We start from the raw sequence: 24,547 nt of genomic DNA, 5'->3' as shown, positions 1-24,547 counted from the left end.
TGTGTATCCTTCCAGTGTTTATGTGCACAAAACCAAGTGCAACTCTATTATCTAATTTCCAACATACTACGATAAAGGTCAAGTTCTGCACTTTGCTTTTTTTATTTAACCATGTGTCTTAGTGATCCTTCCATAATAATATACAGGGAGTTTCCTTATTCTGTTTCATAGCTGCATGGTATCCCATTTGTTCCACTAAATGGACATAACTTATTCAACCAGACACTTATTGGTGGACATCTACGTTATTATCAAAGCCCTGCTATGACCAAAAAAAAAAAAAAAAATGCAGTGAAGAACCTGACAATATTTCATTTTGCACGTATGCAGTTCTGTTAGGATAAATTCCTAGAAGTAAATTCCTTGGTCGGAGACTAGTAATGAATTACTGAAAAATTAAGCTAAAACCACCTACATTTGAGTGTAGTGTTACTGTGCCCACAGTAACAACTCATTTTGTGATGTACTGATATTTTATCACCAAGGGAGGACTCACCAATATTGTCCTCATAGAAATTTGAGGGAACTGAGATTATGAAAGTGACTTCCACACAATCCTACTTCACATAGTTGTTGCGACCAAAACTGAAACTAGGACTTTTCATTCAGAAATTCCCTGCTTTCTATGTATAATGCTGCCTCCTGAATTAGCAAGGCAGGGGGACAGGAAATTTTACTCAACCAAAACTTATTATTTTCTGAAAACGTTACCTCCTTGGTTGAATATCTCATCATTCCTTTAGGTCTCCACCTGGAGAACTTAATGGTACCATGGCCCCCATGCTTGTTTGGCCAGAGAATCACAGTGAAGCTACTTGCCAGACCATCCTACTTAAAAAGTCAGTGCAACTTCAGGTGGAACTGGGACTGGAAATTAAAACTGTTTTGTTCAGAATGGGGGTTAACATTAAAACACCCTCCAGGGGCACCTGGGTGGCTCAGTTGGTTGGGTGTCTGACTTGATCTCGGCTCAGGTCTTGATCTCAGGGTTGTGAGTTTGGGCCCAGCATGGAGCCTACTTAAAAAAACAAAACAAAACAAAAATACCCTCTGGACAAACTGATCTTCTGGTGGCCTTATTTCCAGAATAAGATCATTCTCTTGAAACCGTAAGAGAAATACCACGTTTCAGCATCGACGAGGAATTTGTTAATTTCCCAGATGGAAACTGGTATTGGCGGATAGACAGGGGAGCAGGCAATGTGATCTAACTTTCAGAGATTTTTACTTCACTAAAAGATTTTGGAAATATCTGATATTTGGAAAAACTTAGACTCAATGATGGTTTAGGTCTTTTAAATAGAAGGGTAAAATTTTGCCCTTCTTGTGGAGAATTGTGGAGACAGATTAAGAGAAAAGATATGACGCATCCAGGCCAATATTTCACTATAAAAACTGAAAGAATTTGTTAAAGACAACTTCCAGAGGCACCTGGGTGGCTTAGTCAGTTGGGCGGCCGACTCTTGATCTCAGCTCAGGTCTTGATCTCTGGGACCTGAGTTCAGGCCCTGTACTGGGCTCCACAATGGGCATGGAGCCTACTTAAAAAATAAAGACAACGTCCACAGAGAAGAAACTGATGGTTGCAGGAGTGAGGGGGCAGGGGGATGGGCAAAATGGATGAAGGGAGTAGGAGATATAGTCCTCCAGTTATAGGGTGAATGAGTCACAGGAATGAAAGGTACAGCATAAGGAATAGTCAATGATATTGTAACAGTGTTGTATGGTGACAGACCATAGCTACACTTATGAGCATAACATAACACATGAAGGTGTCCAATCACTATGTCTGAAACTAATGTGTCGACTAGACTCAAATTTTTTTAAAAAGGCAATTTCCTCATCCTCTGCTTTATTTTCTTATATATTTTTACAGACTTTTATTATTTGCTAATGTAATTCTTTCCAAAAAAATCTGACTTAAATGAATGTACAAAAAAGTTAAAAACTACACAGTGGAATCCACATAAGACAACTTTGTGGGCAAAAGAATTTGTCCCTTCTTCAATTTGAATAAGGTACACACATGCCCAGAAATTTGATTTTGTTATTAAAAGTGGTTTGATCTCTTAGAGACACTAATAGGACCCACAGAAAAATATCTCAACACCTTAATGAAGAGTTCTTGATTTACGCACCTGTCACTCCAATCGGGTACGCCTATTGATTTGACTGGTGTGTTTCCCCTGGTATGAAAAGCACAGGGAAGCCAAATCATAATGACAAGCGTTCTTGATGCACAAGGAACTAGATAAAAGGAGTTTGGTGTGTGGTATAGGATCTAACAATTTGCTGCATCTCTCCGCACAAAAGGAAGGCTTACCAGTGGCTAAAGAGCCCCAAATGGTTGAAATCATGCTACCAATTTTCTCTCCTGGGATTTCCTACTTGCCCCTGTTTCATCTACTCGCCCCCATTTTATTAACATACTCTTTCTTTAGATTTATTAACACCACCATTAACCTATTTTCCCTAAACTTTCCTCATGATAGGAATCACCTGGAGTGCTTGACAAAAATAGATTTCTGAATAGAAATTTCTAAGGAAAGGCCTGGCATTCTGTATATTTAACAAACACCCAGGTGATTTTTCCCAGGGGGGTTTGGGAACAATTAGTTCAGTGTATCTCAAAATGTAATGTTCCTACAAAGCACCTGCTCCTGATTCCACTGGTCTAGAGAGGGTCCTAGATTCTCCATTCCTAACAAGCTCCCCCGGCCTCTGGCCAGGGGACCGACCCCATTTTGAGTAAGATGCTGCAGTGGTTTTCAAAAGGCGCTCCTGGGCCAGTGGCCTGGGCAGTACCGCAGAACCTCCTAGAAGGGCAAATTCCCAGCCTACACGTAATGAATCAGAAACGCTGGGGTGCGATCCAGCAGTCTGTTTTAACAAGGCTTCCAGGTGAGATTTTGATGCATACTAAAATTCAAGAACCACAGATCTATAGTTATGCTTAGCTGCTTCCTACTGCTTCTGATTGGGAGGTTATTTCATTTGAGATGACCCTTTGTACATTTCTGATTTGATTCATGTTATCTGCCTTTAGATATATGTTTAACTCCATTGGGGTGATACCTTACTAGCACCTTTGTCAAGTGTGCGGGAAATATTGGCAAGAAACTCATCTTAGAGTATTTGGGGGAACTTATTCCTTGTTATCTTTAATTTGTATTAATACAAGGTAATCTGTCAGAGCGGGGTTCACAAATGCTTAAAGGGACCAAACACTCAGGGAAGACCTTTAAGTGAAGTGGCAGGGTTTCAGGGAGGAGGTCTGGCTTCAGAAAGCAGGGGTGCCTCGGCTCCACCCAGCAGGTGCCAGGCCAGGTGGGGATGTGAGCCCAGAGGGGTTACATCTTCCAATTGCTCATGAGAAGCCAGCAGAAGCCAACTTTTCACGGGAAATCTCATGATTTTTAAGTGTTGGCAAACTATTCAGATTTGTTGTAAATATTCTGTGTGCCTAACAAGCGAGGCTTCTGTTAGCAACTCCACTTTGGAGGGACTGGTTAGGGAGGTCATTGATTGACTGGCCTGGCTCATAAAGAAGAGAAAGCTGGCTCCAGAGGTCCACTGCTGGGAAACCCAAACCCAAACCATTTACCATGCTCTTGGGAAAGGCCCCTCAATTCCTCTAAGTAGCTTCTGGAGCAGCTGCAGGTTTGAGCTCATAGAAATATGTGGAGCATTTGTAATTGGAAAATGGAGAGTGTCACATTGTGCGATCCACCTGGGAGCAAAGAACTTTTTTTTTTTTTTTAAGATTTTTTATTTATTTATTTGACAGAGACACAGTGAGAGAGGGAACACAAGTGGCTGGGAGGGGTGGGAGAGGGAGAAGCAGGTTTCCTGCCGAGCAGGGAGCCCGATGAGGGGCTCGATCCCAGGACCCTGGGACCATGACCTGAGCTGGAGGCAGATGCTTAACGACTGAGCCACCCAGCGCCCCTGACTATATATCCTGTAGTCAGGATAGCTCTGCCTAGGGGCAGATCCAGATTCCGTGAGTCCTGAGGCTTATACAATTTGGAGGGACCCTATTTAAGAAAAATATGTGAAATGATGAATGCAAAGTTATCTATGAAAGTACAAAGAAATTTAACCCAATGTGGGAAATGTTTACTCTTGCAAATTTTACAAAGAGGAAATGCCTGCTTCTGCCTCGGAAGGGCCCACACAAACAGGGGCCCTGGGGCGTCCTGGGTGTCCCCACATACCTGCCTCCGTCCTGGTGACCACTGGGATGCAGGCAGGGGCTAGGATAGGACTGGACGGGTTGGTGTTCTGGGTGCTGGTGATGCTCTATTTCTTCACCTTGGTGGGAAGGTGGATACCAGGGGGTTTATTTTACAACAATGTGTTCAGCTGTTTGCTTACATTATTTAGAGTTTCATGTATATTTCATAATTTGAAAAAGCATTTGGCCCTTTTTTAAGTCAGCAAAAATAACACATTTCATTGCGCAAAGTAGTTCTTCAATAAACATTTGTTGAATGAATGCACAAGTAAATGAATGATTTCAAATCTATTCAGCCACTATATATCACGGGCCTAAATGTGTAAGGATCCCCGCTAGGTATTGTGTTATTAAATACATTATAGTAGGGCGCCTGGGTGGCTCAGTCTTTAAGCGGCTGCCTTCGGCTCAGGTCATGATCCCACATTGGGCTCCCTGCTCAGCGGGGAGCCTGCTTCTCCCTCTGCCTTTGCCCGCAGCTCCCCTTGCTTGTGCTCTCTCTGTCAGATAAATAAAATAAAATCTTTAAAAATAAATAAATAAATACATTATAGTATTTGCTATTTAAGTAGAAGGAGAAGTAAAAAAAAATTTTTTTTTGAGAGAGAGAGAGAGCACTCATGCTTGCACCAGGGTTGGGTGGGTGGGGGGTGGCCAGAGGGAGAGAGAGAATCCTGAGCACACTCCACGCCCAGGGACTCAACCTCATGACCCTGAAATCATGACTTGAACCGAAATCAAGAGTTGGATGCTTAAGTGACCAAGCCACCCAGGCGCCCCTAAATAAAATTTAATGAAAGAAATAAAATAGGGGTACCTGGATGGATCAGTTGGTAGAGCATGTGACTCGATCTTGGGGTGGTAGGTTCAAGCCCCACGTTGGGTGTAGATCTTACTTAAAGAAAAAAGAAGAAAGAAAATAATTTTATTTTAGTTTATCATTTTAAAAAGTTAATCTTATTTTTTTACTATTGTTTTATATATAAAGCTAAAAATATAAAAATATAAATATGGTTTTATATATAAGCTGGATACAGGCTTTAAAAAGTAAAGATTTAAATTTAATACCATTAACCAAAGTTCTATTATTTTTAGCTTTAAAAAATTTTAATCTACAGTCAGGTAGAGAGAACACAAAAACAAAAGAAATTGGTATTTATTTAACATATTCTAAAGGCCAGATGAATAATATTTTTAAAATCGTGTAATTCCACACACTAGCATAACCACTATTATTATTTTATTTCCTTCAGTCTTTTATTTATAGGTACACTTTTTACATAGTTAAAATCATAGTGTCCAGGGGCGCCTGGGGTGGTTCAGTCGGTTAAGTGTCTGACTTTTGATTTTGGCTCAGGTCATGATCTCAGGGTTGTGAGATCCGAGCCCTGCATTGGACTCCGTGCTTGGTGCAGAGTCTGCTTAAGATTCTCTCCCTTTATTCCCCGCCCCCGCCCCCCTGATCCAGCTCTCTCTCAAATAAATAAATAAATAAATATTTAAAAAAATTCATAGTGTCCATAAAATTTCAATCCTGATTGTACCTAATACATCATAAGCATTTTCTATGTTGGTACATGCTCTTCATAATTCTAATTTTAAAAACTGCACAATTATTCCTTAGAATATAATTTATATAACTATGCTTCTAATTTTAGACATTCAGATTTTTTAAATTTTTGCTATTATAAAATAATGCAGCACTTAACATTTTGATGTACATAGCTTTCTTTTTTCATATTGTCATATGCCTGAGGATACATTTCCCTCAATTTTCTTTTCCCTATAAACCCATGTATTTCATTTGTGCACTCTAAAAAAGAACCAGAATTGGAGTGGAAGTGAGAGAAGGAAACAGGTGGGGAGATGGTACAAAAGGGAACATCCCGACGCAGAGATATTCAAAATTGTTCACCTTGACTGAATCCAAGACAGAACTTCAATTTTTTTGCCTTAAAATTCATAGAACACATTTTTCTCCTATCAGGGACGTTCTTCTACATTTCGCTGGTCGCCGTGGATATTCTGTCCAAACTGACAGAGTGGGTCACTCTCTGGAGAATCCATTTCTCAGGTTGTCAGAAATTATGATCGCTATCAAGAGAGATTTTTAGTAGCCAAATGTTGCAGATTTGCAATTGCCTAATCATCCTCTAGATGACATTTCATTCCAATTTAATTGAAGAAATTGAGCATCTATATTGTTTCTATTTTCTGTATCAAAAATCTGGACAAGTAGTGGTGATTTTTTTTTTCTGATTTGTGAATGTAATTGCGTGAAGAGTCATAAAAAGCTTTTATTATACATTTACTTAATTACCTTTTCTGTGAAGTCTGGGCAAAACCCTCAAAGGCAGGCATAAACAAAACAGTCCTTCTGCTCAAGCAGTTTATATTTTATTAGGAAATCAGGAACATAAACCTGAGTCCATTAACCTTCTAAGTAAAGTTTATGTTCTTAAAAAATATATATGATACTCGTGGGAAATGTGAACACAAACTGGACACTTGAAGATCTTAAGGAATTACAGTTACTTTTTAAGTGAGCTAATGGTATTGTATCTTTTTTTTTTCTAAAATCCCCTTCTTTTAGAGATATGGAAATACATATGAATAAAATGTATTATATATGAGATTTGCATCAAAATTATGCAGGCCATGGGAATGGATGGGGTATCAACTCAAGGCTGGCCTTGAGTTGATAATCGTAGGAGTTGGGGGATGGGTACATTTGGGCGATTTGGTCTACTTTTGTATATTTTTGAAAACTTTTATAAATCATTACACCATATTTAGCTTTCCCTGGACTGTGAAATCAAAGCACTAAATATGACTGGAGCCTCAATGATCTACCACACAGCACATTATACTCTCTCAACCTTCATATCCTACCCAGCCAGCCCCCCTGGCCTTTCTTCCCGGGCCTCTCCCCGACTCTTCCGGTCGGCCCGGTCAGCTCACAGTGTCTGCCCTGCATTACTCAGAGACCCCTACCTGGAAGGGAGATGTTGACAAAGAAACTTGGTTAGTGAGAAATTGTGCTTACTTTGACCCCTGCTTGAACTTTAAAATCTATGTTTATTTGGGAATAAAACAGAAATGATTCATCTTACGGATTTCCTCAGGGCCGGTGGAATCCTGAATTCTCTTAGATGAGTTTATTCATTCTAAGCTCTAATTGAAACCACAATGTGGAAACCGGTTGGCTCTTCTCTTATATATTCTGTTAGAAGCAGCAACATCTGCCAGCATCTCAATTCCTGCTTCCTTGGCATTGGGTTGAATTAATCAATAGAGTATATAACTAACACACAAAAAAAGCCAAATAAAAAATCTTCCAGTAAAGCAAATGGAAAATTACAAAATAAAAGCTTAATTTTCTGCAGTTTTTCAAGTAAGGTAAAAGAGATTCATTTTTCTTTTGATTTGAATTGTTTTGAATTAAAATTGAAAGTGATAGTATAAACCTGGGATACTCTCGGGAACCATTTCTTTTGTTGTATTCCCTGTGTTGAAATTGTTCCCTCTTAATTCATTGAATTATATCATGGTAATTACCCAAGTCACTGTTATTAAATAGAAAATCTGATGCCACCATTTTTTGATTTTAGATTCATAGTAGACAGGATGATCCCATTGTGAGAAGGGAGTAAATTTTTAATATTTTGAAGGCTTGGTTTCTAACATCTATTCTAATTTAAATATCCAGTTTAATGGTTCCCAACCTCTTTACCTTTTAGATTCTCCTTAATTATTCTATCAACAGGAACTTTTGGCATGAAAACAATTTTTTTCCCTAACAAATGACAGGTATTTATTAACAAGTTATCAAGTAACTTTTCCATTTTTTTAAAGTAATCAAAGAACACATACGGTTCATAATGAGCTTGGAATAATATGTATTACCACCCTGAACTAATATAGCCCCAGCTAAAAGGAAAGAATTTCAGTTTGTTAGCAGGTGAAAGCTTTTATTTTTTTCTTTATCCAAGCCATTTCTGTTACTTTTTTACATAGTGAAAATGGTCTGCGATTCTATATTACTACCTTTGCAAACTGTAGTTGGGGTAATAGCTCTACTCATTAAATTATATCATTCAGAGCTCCTATAAAAGAGCCTTGGTAGCAAAAAAATAATAGTTTTTTTTTAAAGATGACTTTTCCCCCTTCTCATTCATAGGCATTATTACACATAAAATTGCGTGAACTGGTAAATAATCTTTTGGGTATATGCTTTCTTACATTTTTTTCCTTCTGTGTTTTCTTGCTGTAAAACCGATGTCCCTGGCTATTGCTGGAGAGGAGAGGCATCCTGAGGATGACACGTGGACATGGGCTCACCAGGCAGGCAGGTGGTAAAACAAGTGGTCTATTTGGAAGCCCTTTGTCTCCCTACCAACTGTCTCTTCTGCCCCTTGAGTGTTCAGCCCGGTTCGGTTCAGTTCAGTTCATTGGGGGAGTGCTAGGCCAGTAGACAATACTTTAGGAGACCTAAAAATGTATGACACATGGTCCCTGACTTGGAGGACATACAGTCTAGTCATCAGTAGAGGAAAAATGACGTGGGCAGAAATACCTAAGATGAGAGGCAAAATGAGCCAAGTGCTCTAGGGATTTCAAACAGCCTGCTTGGGTTGAACAGGTGTGTGTGTGTGTGTGTGTGTGTGTGTGTGTGTGTATGTGTATTTGTAGGGGGTTGTCACTTCTAGCTGTAGGGGCTGAGGAGCATGATGGAGGAACTGGATGTTGAAAGAAGAGGAAGCCTGTGGAAGGTAAAGATAGGGAGATGGGGCCAAGGGTGTTCCTAACGGAGAAGCAGAAACACCAGATCATCTGTCTTGTCTGTCTATCTACGGTTCCAGGGAATTGGTCTTACACAATTGTGTGAGCTGGTTAAGCAGTTTCTCTGAGCCATTGTCTCCATGTCTAATGTTGGAACCTGAAAGCCACCATACAGGCAGTCAGGAAGGGATGATGGATGTGAAGTAGGGGAGATCAAGAGAGGGCTGGAAGCCACAAGCATGAGATGGGATTCCGTGAGGAGGGACTGAAAGCTGTGTCAGTTCCTGTGACCTCTGACCTTGGTATCAAGGCTATTCTGCAGAAGTGAGGACCCTAGGTCACAGAACCAAACACAAACACCTGGCTCAGGAGTTGGAGAAGCTGAAGGGAGAATCCAGGGGAAAGAAGAGAAACTGCAGGCTTAGTTGCTGCTTCACGCCAATGAGGTGAATCAGCACGTTAGCCAAACTGTGTGTGAGCCACAAAATGGCTGCTTCCCTTCTGCCCTCCAAATCTCCAAGAATCTTCCCAAGAAAGGAAATTCTGGGAAATGTAGATCAGATGCATTCCATGCCATCACAGCTTGTATCCAGGGTTTGGAGCTTCTGAAAATTAAGCTAAAGAGTTAAGGTGATATCAACATAAGTGGCCACTGGAATTTTTTGAGCCAGAGGAACAACAATGAAGCTGACCTTAAGGACAATGAAGTGGTGAGCAGGACAGATTGGAGGGCCTAACTCATGAGCTCAGAATGCTGGTAAGTGGTAGCAAGGGGATTCAGGAGGTTGGAGTAGAAAGGAAAGTGGCAGAGCCATGCCTAGAAATTTCACTGCTGTGGCCAGTGCACGAAGCTTGCTTTTGTGTGTTTGGGGAAGAGAGCAGATCTACATACAAAGCGTTGCCTGCTCTTGACATTGGTACACTTGTCCCATCCATTTTATTCAGCATTAAAAATTTCAGTGCCCTGGGTCAAAGTCCCAAGTTTGTGACCCTAGAAGTTTGTGGTCCTAAAGAGAGGAGATCAGTGGATATTTGTCATGTTTTATGACACCCAACAATAGCAATTGAAAATCCTTTTTGTGTTTGGGGAATTTTCCACATTAAGGATCCCGCTGGAAGCCAGTACATCATTCTCTTAGCTTACTTTTAACCTAGGGAGACTCCAATTTGTAAGAAAACAGGAAGAAACAGGCGCCAAACAGAATCACCTTTTTATTAGTGAATAGTATTCTGTTATATGGATATACCACATTTTCTTTATCCATTCACCAACTGATAAACATTTGAATATTTCCCAGTTTTTGTCTATTATATACAATGCTGCTATAAACATTCTTCTACATGTCTTCTGGATACACATCTAATAGTGCAATGGCTGGGTCAAATGGTAACTTTAAGTTGTAAGAAACTGCCGAACTATTTTCTGGGTTTCCATTTTACATTTCCATCAGCAGTGCATGAGGATCAGGTTTCTCTACATGTTCACCCAAGCTTGGGAAGGTCCATCTTTTTAATTATAGCCACTCTTATGGATGTGTAGTGTTAGCCTGTGGTTTTAATTTGCAGTTCCCCAATGACCAATGATGTTGAATTTCCATATAAATTTTGGGATCAGCTCATCAACTTCTACAAAGCCTACTGGGATTTTGATAGGGATTGCACTGAATCTCTGTAACAATTTGGGGGAGATTTGCCATGCTACCAATATTGAGTCTTTGAATCCATGAACATGGGATATTTCTCCACTTATTTAGATCTTCTTTAATTTCTCTCAGCAATGTTTTATAATTTTCAGTGTACAAATCTTTCACTTTTGTTAAATTTATCCCCAAGTATTATTTTTTGATCCTATTGTGAGTGAAATTTTCTTAATTTTAGATTAAGATTGTTTGTTGATAGTATATAGAAACACATTTCATTTTTAAAATATTGATCTTGTATCCAATGGCCTTGCTGAACTCATTTTTTTGTTCGAGCAGCTTTGGGCAGGGGGTGGGGGACTCCTTAGAGTTTTCTATGTATAGGACAATATCATCTGAGAATAAAGACAGTTTTCCTTCTTTTTTCTAATCTGGAAACCTTAAAATTTTTTTCTTAATAGGCTAGAACCTCTGTTCAAGGTTGATTAGAGTTGGAAAGAGCAAATATCTTTGCCTTGTTCCCATTATAGGGAGAAGCATTCAGTCTTTCACAATTAAGTATGATAATAACACTAGGTTTGTTTTGTTTGTTTCGGGTTTTTTTGTAGATGCCCTATTATCAGGTAAGGAACTTCCCTTATATTCCTAGTTTGTTGAGAATTTTTACCATGAATGTATGTTAGGTTTTGTTAAGTGCTTTTTCTGCATCTATTGAGATGATTGTATTGTTTTTTTAAAAAGGCCTTTTTTTTCCTCCATCACTTTTCTTTTCTTCTTTTTAAAGGTTTTTATTTATCTGTCAGAGAGAGAAAGAGCACAAGCAGGCAGAGCAGGCAGAGGGAGAAGCAGGCTCCCCACTGAGCAAGGAACCTGATGCGGGGCTTGATCCCAGGACCCTGGGATCATGACCTAAGCTGAAGGCAGATGCTTAACCAACTGAGCCACCCAGGTGTCCCTGATTGCATTGTTTTTGTCTTAATCTTATTAATGTGGTATGTTACATTAACTGATTTTCAACTATTAAACCAACTTTGCATTCCTGGGTACATGGTCATGGTATATAATCCTTTCATACATTATTGGATTTAGTTTGCTAATATTTATGTATTAGTCTGTAGTTTTATTTTCTTTGATATCAGGTTTTGGTTTCGCATCAGGAAAATACTGGCCTCATGGAATTGACATTTGCCTTGCTTCTATAGACAGGTAAATAGAATTTGCATTATTGTACTTTTTGCATTTATTTGTTTCTTTTTCATTTTGAGGAACAAGTTTCATAAGTTATTTTTAAAACAGAAACTAGATCTTATCTACTGGTTTGACCACCAAAATTTAATAGATGTTTCATCTGAGAACCCATGCAGCGTCCTCTATTCACAATATTTGTCTGTTGATTGCAGACAGGGGCAGAGACAGATGGCATGCCAGAGACCTAAGTACCTCAAAGTCAAACTTCCCAACTGATCACAGAAGAGAAAGTTGCCACCTTCTTTTTCTCTACTGTAGAGTAGAGGGATAAAAAAACGTCTCCTGAGTAGTCATGGACCATTGTTGTAACTTCTTATCATAGCCCCCTGAGATTTGGGGAAGAAATGTGATAATTACATATATAACCAGTCAAGCTCGCTCTACTGATCAAAGTGTTTCTATTTTTTTTTTTTAAGATTTTATTTATTTATTTGAGAGAGAGACAGAGTGCAGCAGGGGGAGGGGCAGAGGCAGAGGGAGGACAAAGACAAGCAGACTCTCTGCTGAGTGGGGAGCCCAACACAGGGCCCTATCCCGGGACCCTGAGATAATGACCTGAGCTGAAGTCAGATGTTTAACTGACTGAGCCACCCAGGTGCCCCCAAAGTGTTTCTTGATGCCAAAGCCGTATCAAGTATCAGAAGAATCTGTGTGTTGATCTAGTGTTTGGAAGGAATTGACTATCTTAGCCAGTGTGTTTCCCTCATCATGTAATCTTAATATTTGTTATGGTCATGGTTGATTTGGGTTACTTTTCAGTGTATGAAACATAAAGAACAATCACAATACTCTACATGAGGGTGCCTTTTGATTAAAGAGACATCCAAATGTAACAGGAAAGAACTGCTTTTTTTCCAAACATCACTTTAAATGACTTTTTTCTTCTGAAAACAAACCAAGTCACCTCAGACTGAGACTCACTGGTATTCATTCTTTAGAAGGCCACTCATATGTTACCTCTTCTAGAATGAGCAAGTGCTTGCCACAGCATTACATATGCTGTCTCATTTACTCTTCACATAATACTCTGAGGTGTAGGTATTTTATAGATGAAGAAACTGGGGCTCATATTAAGAAATATGCCAACATCACCTTTTTTTATTTTAAGAGCTTATTTATTCATTTGAGAAAGAGAGACAGATAGCAACAGAGATCACAAGCAGGGAGAGGGAGAAGCAGGCTCCCCTTAGGGAGCCCGATGCGGGGCTCGATCCCAGGACCCTGGGATCATGACCTGAGCGGAAGGCAGCCGCTTAACCGACTGAGCCACCCAGGCTCCCAGCCAACATCACCTTTATAATAAAATGGTAGAGTCTGGTTCCAGCACAGATCTAGGTAACTTGAAGCCCACTCTCTGCTGCTGTACACAGCCCCCCACCCCACAGTCCTGCTGGGCTTCTCAGATGCTCTACCTGTACAGCTGTCTCAGAGACCCTTTTCCCACCCCCCCGAGTTCCCACATCAACTGATCCTGAGTTCCTGGGTGGGTAGGCAGGGATGCCAGGACTGTCTGGTTCTTTCTTTGTATTTCTAGTACTTCATACTATGGCTGACGTGCAGGTGTTCAACGAATGTTGAAATAATGACCGAGTGAGAACAATTTTACCTCCTAGGCTTTTGAGGAAAGCTCAGATATGAAGGAAATCAGGAATTTATCTAATCCAGACTTGCCAGTCAGTGGAGTTGAAGCTCTAAGAAGACAGGTGTGGTTTGCCCACTCATCTGGAGATAGTCAAATTAGAACACAGTTGTCTTAGTCTATGGCTCTTTCATGGAACCCATAGGCCAGTTTCTGACGTTTCAAAGCTGATCCTGCTCCTCAGTTTGTAAGGTATATAAAGGTAATGCACATGTAAAAATAATAACAAGGGATCTGAATCTTCAATCATGTAAAGATAACATTGTAGGAAAAAAATTCTACCTACAGTGACTTCATGAGGGACTTAACACTATTCATTACTTCTTTTGAGAAATCATCCATCTGAAGGATTAGAATCAAATCTTAAGACTCTTCAGCCGAAACATCAACCAAACAAACACCTGGCTCTGGGTTGGTGGACTAAGAATCTGGGCTCTGAGCCAGAGGCTTCACCCAAGGTGTATGGCCCTGTCCTATGCGCCCAGCCTGAGTGAGGCGTTTTCTCACACATTCCACAGCTCTGTTGTTACTCGGCGGGGCTGGATCCTATCAATCACAAGTGAAAATAATCCCTTCCTCTCTCCTGCCCCCTCCCACTGGCTGTTCCTCCCAGCCAGACCTGATCTGCCAACTGTGCGGTCACCAACGCTCGCCCACCAAGCCTGACCCTGGGCCACCATGTTCCCTCCCCGCTTTACCCCCTCCCCCTCCCCCCCTCTTTCAGGTCAGGCTGTCAACAAAATCAGGGGACCTCTTCAAATTCTCTAAAATTCGTTGCTGTGTTTCAAAGTGGTGGTATGCAACCACAACATTTTCCTTCCGGTCGGCTGAGAGGGGCCACGTCACACATTTTCTCTCTGAAGAACTCTGCCCAATCGTCTCCTTTCCCACGTGTCCTGAAGGGTCCTCACAACACATGAACCCATTTGGGCTTCACTGGTAGATGCCTTCATTGACTTCCTCTTTCTGCAGATTTGTTTTCAAAATGATAATCTCACAATAGGAGCTTCTTTGCGATTTGCATCGTTTTTTTCTCTTTCATAGGGCTGTAAGCTAATCTGACCCCGATATTAATTCATTTTAAATTTTACAATATTTGCACCGAAATCTTCCCTTTCACCAACTCTTCTCTCTCCACCCATCTCAAATAAGATCTTTGAAAAGGGTGACCTACCTTAATGGAAGTGGAGAAAATGGCACTTACTTATTTACTGGGTACTGTATTACTGTATAGCCCTGAAAAAACCCCTCAAAACCCTAAGGCGGCTGTGAGATGTTTCAGGGTTTCATATGTCTTATTTTGATTGAAAAATACTTATACACAAATCCCATTTAACAGGATGACATGGTCAGGGCCAGGCCAATTATTGGTGTGTGGTAGATATTTATAAATTTATATGGGTGATTTTCCTAGTTTGCCATCTATACCGAAAACATTTACTTCATACATATAAACATATATACTTGTTATTAATAATTCATTGATTACTTATATATATTATTTTTATGTATATTTAAAGAATTCACATTACCTTCTTGCCAAATTTTTTTCTAGTTGAACTACATTAGCTTCCCCAATGCTAAATATTTTTGTACTACTGTTGGTTATATATAGATATAACCAATTTATTGGTTTTCATTTATTTCCTGGAAGTAAGAGTACTTATTTCTCCCACTTGTTGACCTTCTGTTTCCAGGCCAGACACTGTCTGGACCTCCTGTGCTGGCCAATGTAGTAGCCATTACCATAGGTGGCAACTGAACACTTGAAATGTGACTAGTCCAAATTAAGATGTACTTTAAGTATAAAATACAGATCAGATTTTAAAGACTTGCTCTGAAAGAATGTAAGCTATCTCAATATCTTAGATTGAGTACATGTGGCTATGCTGATATTTTGGATATCTTAGGTTAAATATTAAAAACAAAACAGGGGAAGCCTGTTTCTTTTCACTGTTTTAAATGTCACTGCTAGAAAATTTAAAATTTCATATGTGCCTCACATTTGTAGCATGCATTATATTTGCCATACGTGCTAGTTTAGGTACTTCATACACTTAGAAATGAATGAATGAGTAAATGAATGAGACAAGCTACACTTTCCTGGTCTTTGAGGACAGCTCATAATTGTCTACCCGGAAGGAATCAAACAAACTCAGGGTTTGATCAAAACTTAACTACAGTTCAACCCAATCTTCTCATTTTGTAATTGAGAATACACAGTCCCAGAGAAATTTGCACGCCCTCTGCACTATCCACTGAATAAAGACAGGAAAGCAAGGTGTTGATTCAATACTAGCATTTCTTCTGTCATCATCAGTGGTAAATGCCTTGGTAAAGATATCCAAAGTATCCAGGGACGAACGCTCTGGATTCTAGAGGACTATCAACTGTACTACCTGTCGAACTATCTCAGCCTTTATGATTACTCTCTGCAACTGACCAGAGCCATCTAAGACGGACACGTAGACCAGGCTGCAGTCTCATGTGGGAGGGACCAAGCTGGGCTGGGCGGGGAGGTCCACGATGGACACCTTAGGACATTGTACATTGTGACATCATCGGTGATGGTCTCAGAAGGTTTCCCACTGCTGGCCCTCCAGTCTCAGCTGTTACTGCAAGTCCATGCCTCTACCATGAGTGTGGAGCAGCTAAAATCAACAGATCCACATGTACCTTGAGGTGACAGACTGGCTCTGGTGAATACTCCCTTTTTCTGTTTAGAGGTGCCCCTTTGGTTGGCTCTTTTGTGCGAAGAGGACAATGGTGCTCATTTTTCTAAGGACAGTCCTTAAGGATAAGGTTTATCCTTTTGTCCTGATTAAGGATTCATATTCAAATAGTTCAGAATGTGGGGGAAAGAGTCCCAGGCAGCCATTCATTTCTTCGGCGGCACTGATCATGCTTACTAAGGAAAGGAGAGCCAAAAGGCTTCCATTTCCTCCCCTCCCCCGGTGAGTTAGGCATGAGTCTGGGGCTATGGCTCTCACGTTAGATTCCCTGCAACCCCACTATTTCCCATCCCTGCCCTGGAGGCCTAGTTCCGTCACCTTTTAAAATATTATCATTCTGGATCGATAAGACGGAAATGCCACGTTTTACTCAGACTAAAATAGGTTGCGTTGGTCAGTCTCATTTACTCCTATGTATTTATAAATAGGCGGGCTTGAATTCAACAAGCACATTTATGTAAATGTTGGGCAAAATTGAGTCCACCCAAGTGAAGCGTGGGAGGGTGGTGGCTGTGCATCCCAGACTAGTGCCTTTGAACTGTAACTATGTATACATGGCTGCCCTGCAGGCTTAATTTTAGCTAGATGAACTACCAGAAATGTTAGCAATCTGTCTCTTCAGATTACTTTTGCTCTTTCTCTTTGCTAAACGACAGATTTTAAAAGTATGGAATCCTTGGTTTCACATGTTTCTTTAAACAGAACTGTAACAATTTTATCAGCGATTATATTTATCTTAACGTGAATTTTTAAGCATCTGAGGCAACATTCATTTTCAAATAGTTACATGTTTTACCTTGAACAGTTACACTATAAATAATCTATATTAATTTGTCTATGTAGCTATAGATATACAGTGAATATATATGTATCCATGTACATTCTCTGTGTGTATATATATAGATATATACACACATATATGTGTTATATATAGAGATGTGTGTGTGTATATTCACACACACACGGAGGGAATTAGTGGATTTCAGCTGGATGGTTCCATCTTATTTCTTATTTTGTATTGAGATTGTCACTTAGGAAATAATCTTTACAAATTCTGCTCTTAAAAAAACCCCAAAGTCTTAACTTAAATACCTGAAACCTCATGACAAAAAAGTAACATGAACATGTTAATGAATTTTCCTTAGTTGATCAAATATTGTAATTTATGCTTTATCTTCAGGACTTTTCCATCAAAAATGATCAGGACAACTTTAACAAATATGTTTCTCTCAATAATGATGACTGAGTAATAACTCTCCATTTCACATTCAGTTCTGTAGCTTGTAAGTGCAGTAATGGGTACAGTCGTTACTACATTTACCATCTGACCATATGGTATAACATACAGCTGCCAAAGAGGACAGACATTCCATTACAATAACAAACAACACAGGCATAGTCTTACAGCAATTCGACAGACGTCAGATATCTTCTTTCTTTTAATTTATCCAACTATTATCACGTGGCACATACCTGTGTCATATATGTTAGATACTTGCTTTGACACTGAAAACTCCAAGATGTGTGCAGCTGGATCTCTGACCTGGAGGAGTACACAGTCTGGCAGGGGAGGTGGTCATGCAGGCAAATGACTATCCTATGATGTCACGATGTCCTATGTGTAATAGAAGCATATACAAGGTGTCACAAGTGCAGAAAGAAAAACAACGCCTAACTGCTGGAATCCAGGAATGAACGAGGTCAGGAGATAATCACAGAGAAGATGGTCTTTGAATTGAGTATGAGGTCTTGGTAGGAAATACAGTGTGGTGGTTAAAAGAATCGTCTGTAGCCAGACTCTATGGTTTAAATCCCAGCTCTACTGCCTACCAACCAAGGAAGCTTAGGCATGTTATTTAACCTTTCTGTGCTTCAGTTTCCTCCTCTGTAGAATGGGTATAATCACTGGGCACAGTTCCTAGGGCTGAAGTGAGGATTATGTGAGTTAATGTGTGCCATGGGCTCAGAACAGTGCATGGCACATGGAAAGCCCTCAATCAGTATTAGTTCCCATGCCAGGGATAGCAGAATGAGAGAAAGCAAGGAGACACAAAGGATCATGGCAGGCTTGGCTTGTCAAAACTGAAATTTGAGGTGTATTTGTGTGGAAGGTGGTGGGGAATGACAAGGTTGGTGGACAGATTATGGCAAGAGAGCCTCATATGCCACACCCATGAGGCTCATGTTTTATGGGGCCTGTAGAGAATTTTAAGGAACAAATTCGGGTTTGTGTTGTAGAAAGATAACTCTGGAGCAATGCGGAATGAGTAGAGGCCCGATTAGTTAAGAGTTTACTGATGAGAAGAGAGATGATCAAGGCTCGGCTGGGGGATGGAGGGTAGGGTGGAGATTCAAAGTTAAAATTGATAAGACTTGGTGACCGATTAGATTAAGGGGTTGAGGTAGAAGGAGTTGTGGATGACTCTTGAACTTCTAGTTTGGGTGATTTGGTAAAAAGACTGGAGGAAAAGCAGGCTTGGGGATCAGGTTTGGGATTTGTCAAAATCGATGGGCCTGTGATGTGACCAAAATTAGTGTTTAGGCCTGCCACTCGGGAGCTGGAAGTCAAGATTCAGTACTCCTCAAGATCGAGGTAGCAGCTGACATTGTGGGAATGTGAGTGAGAGCATGATAAAGGTTGTATACCGGAAGAGATTCAGGGATGGTTTGGGAACATTTCAGAGCCAAAGAAAGCTGAGTCAGCAAAGGAGAGTATTCATAGAAGGAGGAGGAAAATGTAGAAGAAAGTGGAATCGTGGAAAATGATGGAGAGGAAATTCAAGGAGGAAGTGTTCAAATGTAGGAGAGAGGTCAGGTAGAATGAGAACTGAGAATTGTACTTCGGATTTGGCAATTAGAAAAAGAGCTTAAGAAAACCCATGAGCTATTACCTCAGTTAAGTATAACAGAGTGGAGAAAGAGATACAGTGAATCCTTTTCATCACGACCCTAGATGTTAGTTAATATTTCAGGTCAAATCTAGGGGAATTCCTGGAGAACATCCAGGGTTGTGGGCCAGCTTCAGGCCGGCTACATGAAGCAGATCTGGCCTGTCCTCACGGAGCTATTTACCCAGAACCTAGCAAGGGGCTGTGGTGGCCAGAGATTTTGTCTTAGTAGAGGTCTGGGAGTTCCTGATAAATGGCTGGCTCCAGAAAGTGTTAAGTGGCCCTGGGGCATTGCCAAAGAAGTTCTCTGGCATTGATAAGAACTTCAAAGCCCTGAAGTTATAGAGTTGATCTGGTAACTTGTGCCGGTGTTGGAGGGAAAATGGGTGTTGGTGAGGATGGTGGTAACAGGTTGATTCAAGTTGGTTCTGTTCTGGAACACATCCAGACTCTTGGCTCTGTCTTAGATGTGATTTGTCTGATTAGGTTTGCTTCATTACCTGTTTTCTTATTTCCTTCGTGTATGTGTCTCATCTCTCCAACCGGATAGTCAATTTCTTAAGGGCAGGGACCACACTCCAAACAGTGTTTTGAACTCCCTGTAAGCACATTCCTGTCCAGTTGAACCCTAGCTCAGAATCCTGGTATCCTCAGCCTCACCGGACTTAGAACCAAGAATAGGTCAAGCCTCTACAGTGCACCTGGCACGACGTCAACCATCAGAAAACAACAACAACAACAAAAACAAGACTTCCACAGTTCCTTCCCAAAACTTATCCTAGTAAGGTCGAACTGAGGGGATATTTAGAGCAAGCAGTAGGTGTTGATACTGCAACTTTTGCCACTCGTTGGATGCGCTGGACCTGGACTCCTCAGGACTCCTGGCCAAGAACTCCAAGGCCACCACACTGGTCTCCCAGCGGACACTTAGGTTGGGGAAGAATCTGTGCCATGCTAAAGGACGTTACGGCTCCCACGTGGCTAGACTAAGGTCTCCTCTGGGATGTCCACACAGGGGACCTGATGCAGTCCGGATATTGTAACGGGGGGGGGGGGAGAGGGGGGCAAAAAAGGAAATACAGGGTGGAGGTGTTTTCACCTTTTTTTTTTTTGGGGGGGGTATTGATGGGGAGGGGTGGTTTGGGATGGATCTAGCGCCTCAGCCCTATCCCTTACAGTCTCCCTCGGCTGCTCAAGTTATTGGCCACCGCTCGTCCCCTCCTCGAAACGGTGTAGACACTGCCGGCACCGTCCAACGGCGGAAGGAGCGCGTAGGAAGCGGAGGTGGGTGTCCCCCGGCCCCCCACCCCGCCGGAGACCGCCAGGCGCGGCGGGAGGATGTCGGCACGCGGAGGGCGTGCGTCGCCCACCCTCCTCCCCCGCCCGCGCCCCCCGCCCTGGGGGACCCCGCGCCCAGGGGAAGCCCCGCGCGGGTGCCGGACGCCCGCCCCAGTCCCTCCGCCTCCCCGAGGCCCGGGGCTGCCTCCTCGGGCCGCGCCGGGGCCGCCCGCACTGCGCATGAGCGGGAGCCCGGCAAGCCCGTGAGAGGAGCCGCCGCCGCCGCCGCCGTCCATTCGCTGCGGAGCCGGAGGAGGAGGGGAGAGGCCTGGAGGACACCAACATGGTGAGGCACTGCGGCCGGCCGCCCGCCCGCCCCGCCGGCTGGGGGCCGGCGCAACTGCGCACCCCCGCCCCGCCGCCCTCCGCCCCGTGGCGACCCCGCCGCCCCGAGCCTGGGCCCACGGCCTCGGTCCCCTCCCCGGCGGGGCTCTCCTCCCCTCCTCTCCCTTCCTCCTTCACCCCTTCCCGCCCGGGCGCCGCCGCTACGCGAGAGCCGAGGAGGCGGAGCGGAGCTGGGCCTAGTCGGGAGCCCCGGGGAGTTTGGGGCGCGGGGCGCGGCCCCCGGTGCCCCTCGCCGGGCCCGGCGCGGGTGGGGGAGGCGTTGGGGCGGGGGGAGGGGATGGGGCAACGGCCCTACCCTGGCCGGGCCCCCTCGCCGGCTCCATTGTGTCTGGCCGGGGACCGGGCTCCGGGGTTCCGGGTGAGGAGCCTCCCCCCGCCCCGGAGCCGGGGCTTCCCCCTCCGCCCCGCCGGCGAGAAGGAAAGACTTTCACGGCGCTCCTCTCCCTCCTCCGCTCCCGGCTCCAACACCCCTTAAGTCTCCAGGCAGTTTCGCTTGGGGCGGGGTATTAGCCCTTTTCCTTTCTCCATCACCTCTTGATGCGTCCCATGCTTTTGGAAAATGAGAGTTTAACTGGCCAGTTGGTGGAGGTTATAGTCGCCTCTCCGCCGAGAACATGGGAAACCGCTGAGCTTGGGGGACGTGGTGGGGGGCGGGGAGTACGGAAGTGCAACCTGTTCTCATTTCATAAAATTAGGAGAAACAGACTTGCTACCTTTTGAGCACATGTTTAATTTGCTTGGGGTGGGAGGAGTAGTTGCTTTATTATGCCAGTTAAAGACCATTTGTGATTTTTAAAAAACAGTTTGTCAAGTTATTTCCCTCTTTTTTGTTTTGGGGGAAAAAACCCCAACAACAGTCTTCTTACCAGCTTGAAGAAGTGGTAGTCAAGTTATCTGTTTACATTTTGGTCATCTTGTACCTGACTCTTTCGGGTTCTCTTTTTTCCAGAAGTGATATTTGGCATTATAGTTTGAGCATGAGTTGAATTCCATGCAGGTTACTGTATGAATAGACAGTAAAAATGATATTGTTGTCCTTTTGCTCATAGGGAACATAAAGGCCTCTTTGAGGAGCGTGTATGTGTGTGTCTGTGTTAAGGGAATGCCCCAGTATCTTTGTTTTTAGTTGGGCTTATTTCTGCTGAATAACACTTATCTAGCTCCAGCCTCTAACTTGGCAGAATTTTGGTGTCATGTATGGATATGTGGTTCGGTTTGTTATATATAACATGGTAAGTTTCATGAAAATTTGTCATTTGTACTTGTAAGAAAACTTTGCCATAAAGTATAGGTTAATGTTTGGATCGACATTGCAGTATTCAAAGATATACTAGGGCGTCTAAACATTTTCTAAATTTTTAAAAAGTATTTTGAGGATCATAGGCACTACTCCTACTAAAGTTTTCAGACTCTTGGCACGTAGATAAATAGTAAGTGTGAAGTAATGAAATGTAATTGCCTGGTAAACACTCTGTGAGAGCACTGAAATGTGTTCTGTTCATAATAGTCTGTAATTCAGCAGCATCCTCTAGAAACCAGGCTCTTAATAATGCTCATCACCTGCCCAGGAATTCAGGATTCATGTGGTTCGTGCAAGAGTTCAGCTTGGATTGGAGCTTGTAAGCGTCTGTCCTTTTGTTAATAGTAAATTAGCTAGTTTTGGAACTTAGCCATAACTCATCTAATGATAACAGGAGTGGGAACATATCACTAATTTAAAACACTTTCTGTGGCTGAACTCAGATCATGTCACTAGACTTGTCTTGGTATGCTCGTGTTAGTTTAGAAACTAAATCACCACGCACTCTAATAGAAGTTAGGCTGTAAGATTTTTCTAGTTAAGTTTTTCATCATAAATTTAAATTATAATTGTTTCTTGATATAATTTTTGGGCCAATATTTCTCAGTATGTGTAGCTCAGGCTATTTCTAGAAGACATGTTGTTAATTCTAGGGTAGGCTTAAATGATGGGATATCTGAAATATTTTGTATAAAAAAATGTTCAGTTAGCCCTGCCTTACACATACACGGACCAAAAATAACTCCCAGACTAGACAGTATTATGTTAATTTCTGAAAATCTTTAAAAAGTATTCAAAATTTCTGGGTGGTTTTCTTATTTGTAAGATGACAGGTTTGAATTTGATGATTTCTAAAGTTCTATTCAGATAAAAATTTTGACTAATTTCATCTAATAGATGTGTAAGGAGTATGTATCAGGTAACCTACTAAATTTTTATAGATTCATGGCATAGGATTTTTAGACCAGAAATGGTTCCAGAGATCATCCGTTTTACTCCTCTTCCCTTTTACAGGAGAAGAAATTGAGGATCAGGCAGGTTTTGAGGTTCAAATTTGCAAAACTGTTTGTTGCAGAACTGAAACTTTTTCTCCTGGTTTACTACTTCCACCAGTATTTGTGGTACATGTTATCTCTTAACTCACATGGGATCTAGAGAAATTGTTGGAAATTGGATTTGATATTAAATTACATTATTCATATAAGTAGAGGAAAATCCATGTGTTATTAATGAATGTGTTAAATAACAAATTTCAGATGGACGACTAATGATGTTAATTACAATGCTTTTAATGGCTTTTTAAAAAAGTGTGGACTTCGAAATTTAAGATTGTACTTTCAACAAATACAGAGTTTATAAGTCCAAATGAATGTAGTCCTGTTTGTCTCTTTAGAACTTATTTCACATTCTTTTGCATATCCACAAGTCAATTAAAGGAGGGCCTTAATTCATTTCAGTAATTATTTATTAAACACTTTGTGCCAAGCACTGTTCTGGGCACGGGGAATGTGTGTGTGTATGTGTGTGTATTTTTTATGTTTCACTGAAAAAATGAAAATCCCTCCTCTTGTAAGGGCTACATTTTAGTAGGGAGACACAAATAATAAACATAGTATATATTTTTCTTCTACTATGTTAGAAGGTGTTAAGTGCTATGGGAGAAAACAGTGTTAAGGAGGGGTATTGGGGGGAGGGGTGGGGGCACAGTGGTAGCGGGTTTGCAAAATGGTGTCTGCACCACTGATGAGGTGAATTTTGAGCAGACTAGGAGATGGAGGATTAAGCCATGCAGAAGTACGGTAAGACCAGTGTGGCTGGAGGAGTGTGTATGGGGGCAAGTGGTATTTGGGGATTAGAGCCGATGAGGTTTGAGTGGTAAGGAGTAGAGATGGGCAGGTGTGGGTGGGCATTGTAAGGATATTGGTTTTTTACTCCAAGAGAAATGGGAAGCCACTGAAGGACTCTAAGTGATATGATAGACTGTTTCTGTTTGTCTGTAGTGTCCAATTACAATATTATAGGCAATTATTTTTTAAAGCAGTTTTTAAAAACAACAAAACCCTTACTGTAATTTTTTTTACCTTGCAGCTTCTTTGTATAGGGTTTTCAGTTCTGTTTAAGATGACTGTCTAGTATTCAGTAAAAACCTAGTTGACCATTGAGTTTACCTAACCATGCTAGTTAATAAAAACAACAAAACCTCTTCCGTAGATTGCTTTTGAATATGTTCTAGTAGTTTGTACATAGTTTAATAGCTATATGCAGAAAGTTGGGCCTCTGGGGAGAAAGAAGGACATTAACATTTATTGGAACATACTGTCTGCTAGTCAGACAATTTACAACTGTTATTAATTTTTAGTCTTGAGATGGATATTGCTACGTCCTTTTAACATATCTG

General features: G+C 41.7%; 1 protein-coding gene and 2 long non-coding RNA genes across 6 annotated transcripts in view; 1 reads left to right on the top strand and 2 right to left on the bottom strand.

The window, feature by feature from the left end:
• The window catches only part of LOC115944840 (uncharacterized), a 325,497-nt gene that overhangs the window by 57,283 nt on the left and 243,667 nt on the right, over positions 1-24,547 (bottom strand). The window lies entirely within an intron of this gene.
• Positions 5,054-21,201, bottom strand: LOC145723389 (uncharacterized). 2 transcript variants are annotated; one of them, XR_014148355.1, is made up of 3 exons: positions 21,145-21,201; positions 17,752-17,893; positions 5,054-5,128 (listed from the first exon to the last, which is right to left on the bottom strand). It is a non-coding gene; the product is annotated as an uncharacterized LOC145723389 (long non-coding RNA). The 2 variants fall into 2 exon arrangements; XR_014148354.1 differs by having other exon boundaries at positions 5,061-5,132.
• Positions 20,336-24,547, top strand: part of DCUN1D1 (defective in cullin neddylation 1 domain containing 1) — a 32,345-nt gene continuing 28,133 nt past the window's right edge. The window contains exon 1 of one of the 3 annotated variants that reach the window (XM_081830217.1): positions 20,336-20,450. Coding sequence is in view for 2 of the 3 variants with exons in the window: in XM_081830201.1 (XP_081686327.1) it covers positions 22,043-22,081 (39 nt within the window). In the remaining variant the exon portion in view is untranslated. Of the gene's footprint in view, positions 20,451-20,581; positions 20,791-21,574; positions 22,082-24,547 lie in introns of those variants that run through there. The other 2 variants (XM_081830209.1, XM_081830201.1) reach the window with 2 other exon arrangements.

Source organism: Leptonychotes weddellii, chromosome 1 (assembly GCF_054177405.1).
Source record: "Leptonychotes weddellii isolate Sample4059 chromosome 1, ASM5417740v2, whole genome shotgun sequence".
Classification (NCBI taxonomy): Eukaryota; Metazoa; Chordata; class Mammalia; order Carnivora; family Phocidae; genus Leptonychotes; species Leptonychotes weddellii.
The sequence above is the reverse complement of the archived record's forward strand: the minus strand, read 5'-3'. Positions and strand labels throughout refer to the sequence as shown.